This window comes from Nesoenas mayeri (assembly GCF_963082525.1).
Source record: "Nesoenas mayeri genome assembly, chromosome: 1".
NCBI lineage: Eukaryota > Metazoa > Chordata > Aves > Columbiformes > Columbidae > Nesoenas > Nesoenas mayeri.
The window spans coordinates 120,015,995-120,029,971 of record NC_137541.1 but is presented as its reverse complement, the minus strand read 5'-3'; the positions used below and the strand labels follow the sequence as shown (position 1 = coordinate 120,029,971).

General features: G+C 37.3%; 1 protein-coding gene across 1 annotated transcript in view; it reads right to left on the bottom strand.

The window, feature by feature from the left end:
• The window catches only part of DSCAM (DS cell adhesion molecule), a gene marked incomplete at both ends in the record, with an annotated part of 466,714 nt that overhangs the window by 141,465 nt on the left and 311,272 nt on the right, over positions 1-13,977 (bottom strand). The window contains 2 exons of the mRNA XM_080345399.1: positions 4,315-4,488; positions 8,236-8,355. Of these exons, the coding sequence (XP_080201525.1) occupies positions 4,315-4,488; positions 8,236-8,355 (294 nt within the window). The remainder of the gene's footprint in view (positions 1-4,314; positions 4,489-8,235; positions 8,356-13,977) is intronic.

The following is a 13,977-nucleotide window of genomic DNA, read 5'->3' as shown; positions in this document are numbered from 1 at the left end:
TGCAGGTGTTGCAGCAAAGCAAACTCTTTTGACTGGCCACATGGGAAGTGCCTTCATCCTGCCCAGATCAAGTTTCACAGAGGAAGACAGGCATAGACTTCTATCCATTTTAATCAACAGATGCTGCAGTGCTTCAACCATGTTCAGTAGAACAACTGTTAGCTAGAAGTGGAGGAAACAGCTTCACTGGATTCAGAATCTCCTTCATAAGCATCTTGGGGTTTATTTGTGTTTATAACTACTATTATCTTTTATTTATTTTGCAGTAGTAGCTACGTAAGTGATCAGGGCCTCTTTGTTCCATGAGTTGTCCGAAGACAGAGAGAAACAAATCTTGCCTGGAAGATGATATGGTCAACATGGATGAGAGGCATTATAAGGGAGACAGAGGTAGCAGAGGGGCAACGTGTGAATTACCACAACCAAGACCCAGGGTAGCTGAAGGAACAGGGCATTAGGTTCACTTTTCCACTCTAACCAGGCTTCCTTTCCCAATCAGCCTCTTCTTCTGTTATTCCACCAGCTCTTCACATAGATAAAAATTCTAAAAAAATGTTTCAGTGGTAAAACTTAGCATTAAAATTATTATCTGGGATTAGCATGCTCCTACTGGAAGGAGGTGTGGGTCTGACTGAGGGCTTTGGGTTTATGTATTACACGCATATAATGCAAATAGTTAAGAAGCATATTTAAGAGGAAAGTGAATGAAGCAATTCTGTATTCTTGGCAGACAGAATTTGTTGGAAATGTTTTGGTGATCAGATTAAAACTTCTCCAACTCCACACTAACGTGAACATAAGTGATGAATTTAAGAAGAGGCAGGGCTAACAGGACTGCCTCCAACAAATTATTTACATAGGGATATATATACCTTAATGAAAGCTTGCTTTTTGAGAGGCAATTTTTTCACAGTACTGTTTTATCATGTTATATATAGCCCCTAAAGTGGAATTAGGAAGTATGACGTTTATTCAGAAGAAGGCAGGCAGGCAGTCCATTTTAAGCAGACATCTCTTCCCTTGTGACTCCCAGGCAACCTTTAAATAATTTTAGTTCTTCCCTTCATGTTAAAGGCTCGTTATCATTGATAGAAATTCTTTAGAAGTCTTCTCATCCAAAGCACCAGGAGTCGTTTCTCAAGACAGCACTAGATTCCTTATTCCAGATCTCTCTCATAATTTCCTAACTTTGTATGTCTCAATGAATAAGGAATTTGAGAATTACTTATTCTTGGTTCAGAAGAAGAGAAAAAAATTACTGATTGTGATTTTTATGTCCATTACTTGAAAAGAAAGGGTGAAGAATAATAGCTGCTAAGTGAAGATTCTCTGCTTTCATGGCTGCCATTCTAGCCCTGTAGGTCTTGATTCAACATCAACTTTGGCAGCTCTTTCTTTTCACATTTGTGTTAGTATTCCTGAAGGCTCTTTCTTTTCCTCTCATCTTTTTTTTCTTTGCACTCCCTCCTCATACAATCTCCCTTTAACCAAGAATTTGGACCAGATTCTCTGATGTGAAGGTGTCATGCAACAAATAAACACACTAAATAAACATGTATCTGGAATTACTACCTTTTACTTCTTAACATTAAGAGACTTGTTAAGCAAGTCATGTTGGCTTATAGCTTGAGTTGGCGTTACACTAAGAAAAAGTCTGTCAATTTTAGACTTAGCAAGTCATGGAAGTATTTTAGGTCAGTGTTTATTCTGTCCACTCCTGAACTACCAAAACAAAAATCAGTGTATCCTCTTTCAACATCAAGGGTCAATAGCTTTTCTGTTTAGATACAGGTGACACTGGAAATTCTGGAAGAGTAAAACATCCAGTCTCGTTTAAGGGATTTGTCACAAGATCTATGAAAAACAAAAATTCATCCAGGAATGTTACTAACAAAGTAGGTGGAAACTTTTATCAAACATGGAGGAGAAAAATCACCTCTGCATAAGAGTTTTGGTTTGGTTTGGTTTGTTTTTTTAAGTTTGCGGTGGTGCTATCCATGGTTAGCATCTGCATACCTGAAGTATCTGTGGTACAAGGGACAGTTAACAAGAGAAGGAGGCAGCTATAAAGGGATTGCTGATATGTCTTTCCTTCTGAGAAAGAGTCCAGTTTCATGATCAGTGACTAAATCCATCTAAGCCACTCCAGGTTTTTATCAGATGGTTTGAGCTATTGCTCACAGACAGCTCACAGATAGACTGAAGGAAGATGGAAAGCTGGTTTGTCACAAGGAAGCCAAAACAAAATGTGTTGCTGTTAAACTTTGCTTATGCTTTGGAAGGCTGTTTCTTACTCAGCAACTTTTTCACCCAGAAACAACTGTCTGGGCCAGGTCTCATCTTCTGCATCTAAGTAAAGAAGGTATTTAGGGTCACCTTGTGGAACAGGATCAAATAATTAAGAACGCCATGAATTTCATGAGGGAAGCCCCAGGTTTTTATCTAGTAGTAGGGCTATACCTGAGAAAGAGGCTTGTGGGGGAGAGGAATAACCATAGAGAAAAAGGAAACAGCTTATGACAAGATACGGTACCAGAGAGACTAGAAGCAGGTCCAAGCCATCACTTTGGAGCCACTCAGCCTGAACAGGCACAAGAGTTTAAATGCCACAACCACACCACCAGAACAGGAGATCCAGCTATACCTGAAGCCCAACATGGCATGCTTCCACTTGTCACTCCCCAAAGCATCTTGTCCTTAATTTGCACTTGATTAAAGCTAAAACTGTGCCTCGTCCACTCATGCACCAATGTGCTGATGGCCTTTGGTCACAGAGCCATGCTGGGAGAAGTACGTGTGTTAGTGCAGGTGTGTGAGGGTGCACAGACATGCTTGTCTGCTATCTCAGAGCCGGAGGGGTTTTCATTAGATTCAAACAGCAACCGACTCTCCAGGGAAGCTCCTGCTCTTATTTGATAAAGGATGCTCTTTTATCACACATGAAACTGCATGCAGTGATCAGACAGGCAGTGTGGATAGCTGCCAACTAGAGAAAAGCTACTTTTCTGTAGCATATTACAATAGTTCATTGCTACTACAGTTGAAGATTGGCCCCAAAATGGCCAGTTACGGAAAGCACAGAAGCTGGAACTTCTACTGGTCCACAGAAAAAGTATGCAATTAATATACTTGCTTGAGGGGCTGTGATATCATGTTATTTTTCAGAAGATGAACCCACTATGGTAAATCACAGTGGAGAAAATATCTGTGGTACTGGGGCTTGCAAATCTAACAAAGCTGACACACTTCCTCTCAAAAAACTTAGTTATTCGTTCTCTGACAATACAGCCAGCAAACAAACAACACCCCTAAACCTCAACATTACTGGTCTAAAGTATAGCTGTCCAATGGAGAGTAAGTTGGATTTTCCTTCCTTTAAAGGAAAAAAAAATCTTTACTTTCAAAGGCAAACCTTTTTCTAGCCAATTCACATCTCAAAACTTCAAAACACTCAGTCTTCAAAAATCCTACAAACATGAAAGTGCATGGCTTGGTCACCTCCTTCAATACTGGTCTAATAGGTCATCCGGGAACATTTGGCATGTTGAAACATCAATAGTCTTTTTTTCCTCACAAATTGAGAAATTACGCATTTTTTTTTTTTTCCCCCATAATATTTCCTCTATATTCTCAGCTATGTTCATATTTGAAGGAGTTACAGCTAACATGCAATTAAAAACTGGATTGCTTTTTTTCTCTTGTGCCTAGAAAGTACTGATAGGTTGAGGTTGTGTACACTCTCTAGATTCAACAGAATTAGATTAGATACATTTTCTGAAGGTTATCTGCAAATGGCTGAGTCAAAATGACTACTGCAGCTGTATCTAAAATATAGTATATTATAGCATCTTGTGTTATCTACTGTAATTGTACATGTGGCATCTATCCATGGTATCTTAAGAATTGATTTAGGGACCTTTTAATCCATGTTTTCTTCAAATTCTGAGATTTGTAACAGTTGCTATGAGTATTTCTCCTTTGTTATAGAGGTTTCATTTACCTTTAACTAAATAATTTTCTTACTTCCCCTTCATTAATTAGCTGTAGTTCATAGAAATGATGCAAATTTTTGAAATGAGATGTTAAACTTTCAAGTCTCCTTTTCTCCCCCTACTAAATCACACTTTTTTATTAACCATACTAAGTTCCAAGTGCTACCATGTGTGGCTCAATACCAACAGTAAATTAAAACCAACAAAATCAGCTTCTCCCCTTCCTCCCCACTTCCCCTCCCTCCAAACTAAGGATGCAGTAGACAAGTGTTTTTCACTCAATGATAACATCTGGATCACAGAGAAGTGTTTTAGTTCTTACTTTTAACAGTGAGGTACATGGACTTGCTGACGTCTGCTCCCACATCATTGCTGACCTTGCAGAGGTAGTATCCACTGTCTTCTTCCAGCACGTGTTTAATCAGCAAGGAACCATTTGTGAGAAGCTGGATACGACCGTTCAGTGCAATTGGCTGGAACTGAGGAACCCCGGCACCTAAAGAAGGATCCCCATGGAAATATGTTAGTTAGGAAGGAGGAAGGAAAGAATCTCAGGTTTTTGTTTTTTGTTTTTTTTTTTGGGGGGGTTGTTTTTTTTGTTGTTGTTTTTGTTTTTGTTTTTAATTTTATTTTTTTTTTGTTTTAGATAACTGCAGTTTCCTGTTCTAAGAGGCTCATTTCAATTAAAATATGAATAGCTTCTGACATCATCAGAACAAATGGAATGGTTCTTTGCCAAAACCAGAATTCATTAAATGGATAGAAGAAAGACATTTGATACATAATAATAACAATATTTTGCCCATGTTAAAGGTACAGGGGTAAAAGGAGCTTGAAGCAGGAGTAGAAGAACCAGAAAGGGGGAGAGAGGTAATGAAGGAGATTTTCAGACCACTCATGGGTAAAAAGGCACATTTGTTGTACATTTAAAGGCTGATAAATTATTGACAATTACAGCTGAACAGTCATACAAGTATGCATCCCTAATGCATACATCAAATGAATTTCTTATGACTAAGAGGGATGTCTGTTGTAGTAAACATGGCATACTCAAGGGACCTCTAGGACCTCATTTGTGAAATTCTGGGTAACGTGGAAAATCACATCAGTGACTGTGTTGCTTGCTTCTTCCTGCAGCTGACTGACTGATGACACATAAAATCTCTGTTCTGCCATGCTTATATCCAGTGTTTATTTGGACTGCTAAAAAAAAAAAAAAAAAAAAAAATACAAAGAACGATAGAAACAAAAAGCTCAGACCACTAATCAGATGTGAGGTGCCATGAAAAGACGGAAAGCCAAAGATTTCTGTATCAACCATAGTTACAATGAAGAATCTATTTTTCCTTGGAAATGAGATACTGGGTGATTTAGGGAGTAGGGAACAGGATAGTGACATGCTGTCAGTATGTCTGTACAGAGGCTCACCACAAGTTCAGGTTCCTGGGGAACTGTCAGGTTCCTAGAGACTGCCTAAGTGTACATGAAGATCTGGTTCTTGTAACAAAGGGGTTTACAACCTATTTTGCCGGCACGAGATGAGATTTTTCAGGTAAATCATAAGGTAGTCTTCAATGGAATTCTCTTATACCACTTTCTGTACACGAAGTTAATATCTGTCAGCATTAATTACTATATGCAGCTGACTGAGTCAGCCCAGGAAGAAATACGATGAATAAATACTCTGGGGAATAACTTAGTATGAAATATCAAGATACAACAACCCATGAATACAAAATCTATAGTATTAATAAAGACCAGACATGCATACTAAAAATTCTTCTAGTCCTAGAAGAATTTGCTTTGGGGACTTTCATTCACACTAAAGGTTTGGTGGCCAATACTGTGAACTTTGAAATATCAAAGCAATAATGTTTTCACAAAAATCAGTTGCTATTCTTGCTTTTTGAACCGTTTTAGTCACATGCATGTCACACTTGCCTCTTAGTCTGTTTTCTTCTTTAATAAGCCATTTATTCTGTCATTTAGTTCAAAAGCACTTTTACGCTTCACTACCTCTACCTATCTGCAAGTGATTGCCCAAGTAGACGGATGCAAGCACTCGCTTCTTATATTTCCTCACATTAAAAATTTGGGGGATAATTTGGTGTTCATAGAAGGGAAAGGGCTGATACTTCTGAGGATGGTTACAACTAGGGAAAACTTTGCATAACAGTTTGCAAAGGCTTCTTACTCTTCATACACAGTTACTGCTGTTACAGCCAAAGTCCTTCCTGAGCAGCGACAACAGCTTATCACACGCAACTGCATGGATAAATCTGAAAAAAGACGATATGCTCATGAATCACAGAATCACAGACTGGTTGAGGTTGGAAGGGACTTCTGGCAGTCATGTGCTCCAACCCTTTTGCTCAAGCAGGGCCACCTAAAGCTGGTTGCCCAGGACCATGTCCAGACAGCTTTTGAATCTCCACGGATGAGACTCCAGAGCCTTCCTGGGTAATCTGTGCCAGTGCTCAGCCACTCTCACAGTAAAAAGTGTTTTCTTAGACTCAGACAGAATCTCCTCTATTTCAATGTGTGCCCATTGCCTCATTAAATCTGAAGGACTTAAACCAACAGATTCTGGCTGGGGTGTCTGTATTGATCACTGTCATCATTCTTTAGAGACAGCAAGTCCATTTCCATTGCCTGTCTACCCTGATGGTAAAAAAACTGAACCCTCTTTTTCCATTTTTTACTGACACAAAAAGCTAATGACACTAACTTACCTCCAAGTGTACAGATGGCCTTCCTACTCTGTTGTGGTACCTACAGATGAGCTATGACCTCATTGCTTTACTCCTTCTGGGTTCATCTCAGTAATTATCTCAGAATTTGGCACAAATCTTGCCCACAAACCAATTAAGTAATGTATCTCTTTAGAGGAAGAGGTAGTGCATATCCTATGGACCTGTAGAGCAGCTTAGTTAGACTGGGTATTGAAACTGCAGTCATCTGCTAAAAAAATACAGACTTTTGTAAAAATACTGACCTTTTCACCTAGACTTATTTTGGCCAAAAAATGAAATTGCAGTTTCATGGTTAGCCTGCATCACATATCTACTATAACTTTCTTTAATTTAAAAACTTAAGAGCTGTTAATGGAAAACCTTAAAAATAATTGCTTGATGGTAGTGTCACTAACATCAGACCACTATTCCTTTCTTATTTATTAAGATGGGCTGCTTATCTCTTCATAGTTAATTACAACTTGGCTAGCTTGGCTTGGCTTCCTCCTTCAACATGGAAACAAAACAAAACAAAACAAAACAAAACAAAACAAAACAAAACAGAGTTACTTCTTTTTGACCTATATTCACAAATAAAAACTCATAAACCATTGAGATTAATGGCATTTGGACCTCAGCATCCTTCTTGCCACAATCTAGAATTTATCAATAAAAGCAAAAATAGTCTTTAACATGAACTCTCTTCACCTTTTTTTTTTTTTTTTTCCCGAATGTAATTTAGATTTAGATCCTAAGGAATCCGATAATGACATGGAGCACTACATAAAGATTTCTTCTCAACAGCACCTAGTTTTGCTTTTCAAAGAGTTAACTCATTTAGATTGGAAATATTTTGAATAGTTGTTTTCTTGCTAAAACCTACCAGAAGACAACTGGGTGGAAGACACAATCTAGCTGACAGCACATTTTAATTAAAAAGCATTCAATTTCCTATGGTTACTGAGGGTCAAGTGGGGCCAGCTTTAATGCTGTGTTACATGAGAAGAAAATGTTAAAGCATTATGTAAAGTGCATACTGAATTACTGCCTATGCTAATGATACCTGACCTTTCTTCTTTGCTGAAAAGATATGATTGGCCATGTTATCATGGATTTTGAAGTGGGAGGGGGGGGGGCGGGGGAAGAATTAGGCAAATGCTGTTGATGAGCCTTGTTCTGAGGCTGTTTCAATTAAAGTTGTAAGTCTTTTTTCTCAGCCATCTATTTCCTCACTTGCCCGTTGAGGCCACAGCTGACATAGGCACATGCTCACAGCTCCAGGACATCTCTAAGGCAGACCAGAAGTGCATCTAGCTCAGCCTTATGTCTGTGGCAATGGCCAGCACTATGTGCTTAGGGAAATGATAGAAGAACAATATAAACATGATTGATTCTTCCCTTATTGCACCGTGCTAATCTCTGACAATGTGAAGATTAAACCAGTAACTTACAGGTAAATTGTTACTAAATCAGAATTAATCTGTCCCTAGTGATCACTGGAGAATTCCTACCTTTTGAGTACTTCCAGACAATGGTAGGAACAGGATAACCCTCTGCAGAGCAGTTGAGAATTACAGCTTTTCCATAGATCCCATCCTGATCACTGGGCTGAACCACAAACCTGGGGGGCACTGTGGGAGGAAGCAAAAGGAGACGTGAGAATCTGTGTGACTTACCAGGTAGCTCAAAATGACAGGCCAGTCAAATAAGGAGGAATAAAATTTAATAGCAGAAAGCAAAAATTAAAACCAGGTTTTTTGAATATCCACTTATATAGTAAAGTTGGTTTTACATGATTATTTACTTTCTGAATAAAATCTCAATGTATTTCTTGCCACACAACAAAGCATTGGTCTTTATAGGATACAAAAATAAATTAATAAAAATCTCTTTATAGGAGAAAGTATAAATTGGAGTAACAGATAAATCATACTGTCATGGTCAGAAAAGAAATGCTTTCTAAGAAAGGCAGAGGTTTGACAGATGCCTAAGAACAATTGAAGTTTTCTGTGTTTGTTTTTCTGTAACAGTGAACTAGTAAGCCTTAGAAAAATAATCATGTAGCATAAATAATCTTTAAAAATAACACTTTTAGCAGCAAACAAATAACTTTATATTAAAAAGCGGGTGTGTGAACCATGATTCCTGATGGGACTTCTCTTTCTAAACAGCCATAGAAAGGTTCAACACAATTTGTTTGCATTAAGGTGGAGAAGTCTTACTGCAAAAGATGTATGTGCATCAATGTATATATATCATTAGACTTATTCTAAGGCATCATAAAACCGCTTTAATGTCTTCCAGACACAGGCAAGTATGCATCTATTTATACATGAATAAGAGCTGCTCATCTCAAGGAAAAGCTCTACATGTTTCAAACACAGATACACAGGGAAGAAAAGAGGTTGTGACAATGCTAGACCTACAGTTTGCCTTGAAGGCCTGATACTAAATGGTAAAGTTTCAATAAAACCTGCAAAGCTGACGAAAGTCTGAAAGAAAAGCTGAAAAATGTGCAGAATGTTGAAAGACCCACAGAAGTTATTGAATGTGGAAGGTGCTTAATGGTTGTATTGAAGTCAGTTAAGGTCACAGGTTTTCATTGACGTCCTGTTCTTTGGTTCAGTACATGAAGAAGTAAATACCTGAGAAAAAAAGTTAAATTATTTGTGTCCTTAAATCCATGTTATTTTTTTTTGTCATTTCTTACAGTGCTACAGAGAAAGTGGAGCAAGGTGACTGAGCCTGTGACAGATTTTTTTTCTTCTCAAATGAAGTATTGCAACACACTCAGATCTAACGCACTAAAGGAGAAATCCTAATAGGTTCCTTGCCCACTGCAGCATATGCACATGGGGACACACATGTAGCCTCATGGATTCACAGTTCCGCAGGTCCAGCCAGCGGTGACTTTGTCTCAAAGTTGGGGGAGACAGAACACAAGGCCCAATCATCCCTCCTTGATCTGACCCAAAACCCCATCAGACTGCACCACCTACAGAAGTACCAGGAATTAAGAAAGACAGTATGAGAGAGGGTTGTAGCGTGAGGGAATGTAAGGCAGCACAGAAGGGGATCATCAGTACAGTGACTATCTACCTGGGACCTGAAACAGCTCTTAATGGCCATGAATACACTACTACTTATGCATTAGAAAAGTGGTGTGGCTGAAGCACAGAAGTACCCATGCTATATTATATGACTTCAAAGTATGAACACTCTCATAGTTTATGCAATAGCACCTCCCATTATACCAGATAGTCCCAAGTTCTCCTTAAGCAGAAACTTAGCTTGCCGGTGTTGGTATGGACAAGACTGATGAAAGTTGGAGGCATCTACAGATAATCTCCAGGTGCAGACAACCCTCCTCACAATGGCTTGAACCTTCCTCCCTGTGCCTCCATAATCCAGACTCCCCTCCAACTTTCTCTTTCCACCTTCATAGACACAACTGTTTTTTAAAAGAGAACAATCTTCTGGAGAGAAAAAAATCCCTTTAGCTTGACCTTTTGCTTATTGAATCCTATAGCTATTATGCAAAGTTATCGCCTAACTATGTATGAAGAAGCTCCACTGCTGTTTGAAATGTGGCTAGAAGAAATTGAAGGAACTAACAGCATTAGACACTACTTTGTACTAGAAGATATATTTACTGCTATCAAATATTTTAGCTTTCCAAACAGTTCTGCCACACTGACAAATATATATCATATGTTATGTTAATTCATGATAGGTGAGCATCAAACATGAAATCCCAGAAACAGCAGCTCTGGGCAATCACCCACCCTCTTCTAATTATCTGTTCACAGAAGACATTTGGTTCAGTAACTCTTTTCTCACTGTTCTGTGTTCATTTTATCACCAAACACAAAAGGAGTCCGAAGTATTTATTTTCCGAAGCAGGTGCAATTAGTTGCACAAATAGATTTGATTTTATCACTCAGCACGGTGGCATCAGCCTGTTTCAACTCAGTAACTGTAAGTAAATTTGTATTCACAACTTCTGAAAAATTAATTACATGCTGCTTATCCATAAACAGCATAGATTGGGGAAAAAAAACGAAAACAAAAACAAAAACAAAAACAAAATAACCAAAACACCACAAAAACATCTCAGTTGTATCAGTCTTATAGGTGAATGATTACAAATTATGCAATGGAGTGATTGATAATTACTGGCCTCCTCTACCACTGAAAAGTGTGAAGTGTGTAATGTTTTTTTTGAACCCACTTTACAACACAAAATTTCTATGTCTTTGTTTTATTTCACTTGTCTTTGAAAAACATTTTCTTTGTATTCTTCATTTTCTGTGGATGACACTGTCAGAAAGTGCCAATTTTTCAGGAAAAAAATTATATTAGTGTATTAAATGGGTAGATGTATGCAGGGAGTTCTAGAAAAGTTAAGCAAGATTGCCTAGTCTGGAATAAAGGCAATCAGCCTTTACTATTTATATTAAAGTTATCTGTTAAAATAACTTTTTTGTCTAATAATTTTGGCCATATATAGACAAAATGATGGAAGCCAAGTATAAATTTTGTTTGAGCATTTATTTGAAAATGCATCCTTCCACATCTTTAATGAGCTCGTGCAGATATTCTTGCTGTGTTGTGTCTTTAGCATTGAAAAACTCTGAATATGGCTTTTCATCCTTATGATTTCAGTGTATTTTGGATATGTATATATATATGTATAAACATATTTTTTTTCTCAGATATTATTGTTATTCTTAATTGTAATGATTATTTTTAGCACAGAATGATACTACAGCAGGAACTGTGAAAATTCAGTTTTGCTGTATATGCTCCAGAACCAGGTGTATGATTAGCAATCACATGGCGTCCTTGTGCTGCTCCATAAATTAAGTATGTCTCAACCTTAGTTTGCAAAAACTCTGCCCACATCCAGTAATAGAAACAATTTCTACATTTAGTAAAGATTTGGCCTTCCTTTAAGTCTAGTTATAAAAATGCCAGGTGCTGCTCCAATTTTGAAGACATGAACCCTTGACACCTAGTCTTAAGATTGCCAGTAGATATCAGAAAAGACACTATAGCAGAACAAAATTACTTATTCAATGACCTTTCAATTCTTTCTATATTGCTGTCTAGGTAAAACCAAAGGATTTTTCTTCTTATAAAAATTATTAAAAAGTAAACAGACAAGACCTTTACATTTTCCGTCCTCACTGATAGTTTGCTTCTCAATTTTATTTCAAATGAATAACTTGTTCACTGCTATGTCCTACCACATTTTGGCAGACAATGCAGTTAACTACTTGATCTAGATTTTGATACTTAGCTTTAGATTATAAAGCTGCATTCACTTATTCATTATCTTATAGGAATTAATTAACCCTTAAAGAAAATTTGCTAAGTAATTATTTAACCAAGTTAATCTGCCTGATATGCCTAAGTAGAGGTAATGAAGAAAATAAAGCAATTAGTTCTCTTCCTCTCTCTCTAGCTGCAAAGGTGTGGGCCTTCTCTCACCCTCTAGAAGGGAAACACTCTGAAATAGCTCACAAATATGACAAAACAGTTCTACTTTTATTATCACCTTTGTTTCAGCAACACAGTCCCTTGAGCCCATAAAGGAGGGTATTTAAAATTACTTTCACAGTGAGTTTCTGTTAGGATCTTTCATTTAATGCAGCCCACAGATCTGTGACCAGAAATGAACTGTTGAATTGTTTAGTGTAAGAGCAGTAAGTTGACAGATGCAAACTATTTAATGGCTGAACTCAAAGGACGTAAAAAAAGGTGTTTTCTATCAATATTGTGACTAGCAGTCTATGTCTCTCACAAAGGGAAAACAAAGGATGAGAGCAATCAGAACAGGATTTTGAAGATAACATGAATGTCATCGCGCAATTTTAGTGGAAAGAAAATTCTTTTATTATCTTCTTGTGTGAAACAATTCAGAGAAGATGATGTAACAGGAGTTGGTACCCTAAGAAAATACTGCTTGCTAGCATCATGGCTGCTCGCAATGATGACTTTTACAAGCTACTAACTAAAATAAATTTATGAGTGTGTGATAATGTTCCTTGATTTCATTTTGCTTTATGTAAATTCAAGAATCCTTTCTGACTCCTCTTTATGCCAGGGACAAGGTGAAAAACTCACACACTCCTTCCTGGACTTCAAATCTATGTAAATGCTTCTGGCTCCCAAGAACAGCAATTAATCTCACACTGGAGAGCAATTCTGAAGAGGAGCTCCTCCGGTGGGCTACTGGAGTGAGTTAAAAAATAATCTATGGCATTGGCCCAGAATACATTTCATTTTTACATGGAATATTTGTACTTTACATTTAGATCATCCTGTCAAGATGATGGAAGAAATTTAATCAGCCAAAGCAACCATTGATGTATTAATGAATGAGATGATTAAACACTGTACTTTAGCAAAGATGAACAGTTATTAAATTTGGTCGTTGGACCTAAGGGGTTGATTTAACTGGTTTAGTGAATCCATTTGCTATACAGTTCGAGAAAAAAAAAAATGATGTACTTTTGCAAAATGAGACAGTGCCTAGTGGTTTGTGTTGATCAGGTTTGTCTAATGAGAACATTAAATAGGATGTGAATCATTCAATAATAATCTTCAAAGGCACAGTGTAAACACCAGCAAAGAAAGTAAATTGGTTTTGACATCAGCTACAACCATAAATCTTTTCCCCCTGCTCTTCTATCACTTAGTGAATTTGCTGCATCACACCAGCACCACTACCACCAAACATCAAGAAAACAGAATGATACTCACTTCCTATCTGGAAGATTCAAGGCTCAGGGACTCCTCATTGGATGCCTAACTATCTAATGATAGTCAACTTTCCTGGCAAGTGTAAAATGAAAACACATTTACACTTAACTTACTAAATGGGAGGTTATTAGGTATTTGAAGACCTTATCTCAATTTTAACTTATGATGCAGTCACTAACAGGAATTTTAAAATTATGATTTATGCACCCACTAGTATCTTTGAATTCTCTTTTCTGAAAAATTTTGAACTCATAATACATTTATGAACTTTTTCATTTTGGTTACCAGTTAAATTCTTCTCCACTGCTTTTATTTTATAATTATTTAATTGTCATTTTAGGAAACCTTACAGAAATTAATTACACGTGATAAAGTGTATATAGATTCTTAATCACTCTTCAAAAGACAGACATAGTGAGTAAAGCCTTAATTAATTTCACATGATGATATAAGTAGTTGACAGAGAAGATATTTTCCTAATTTCC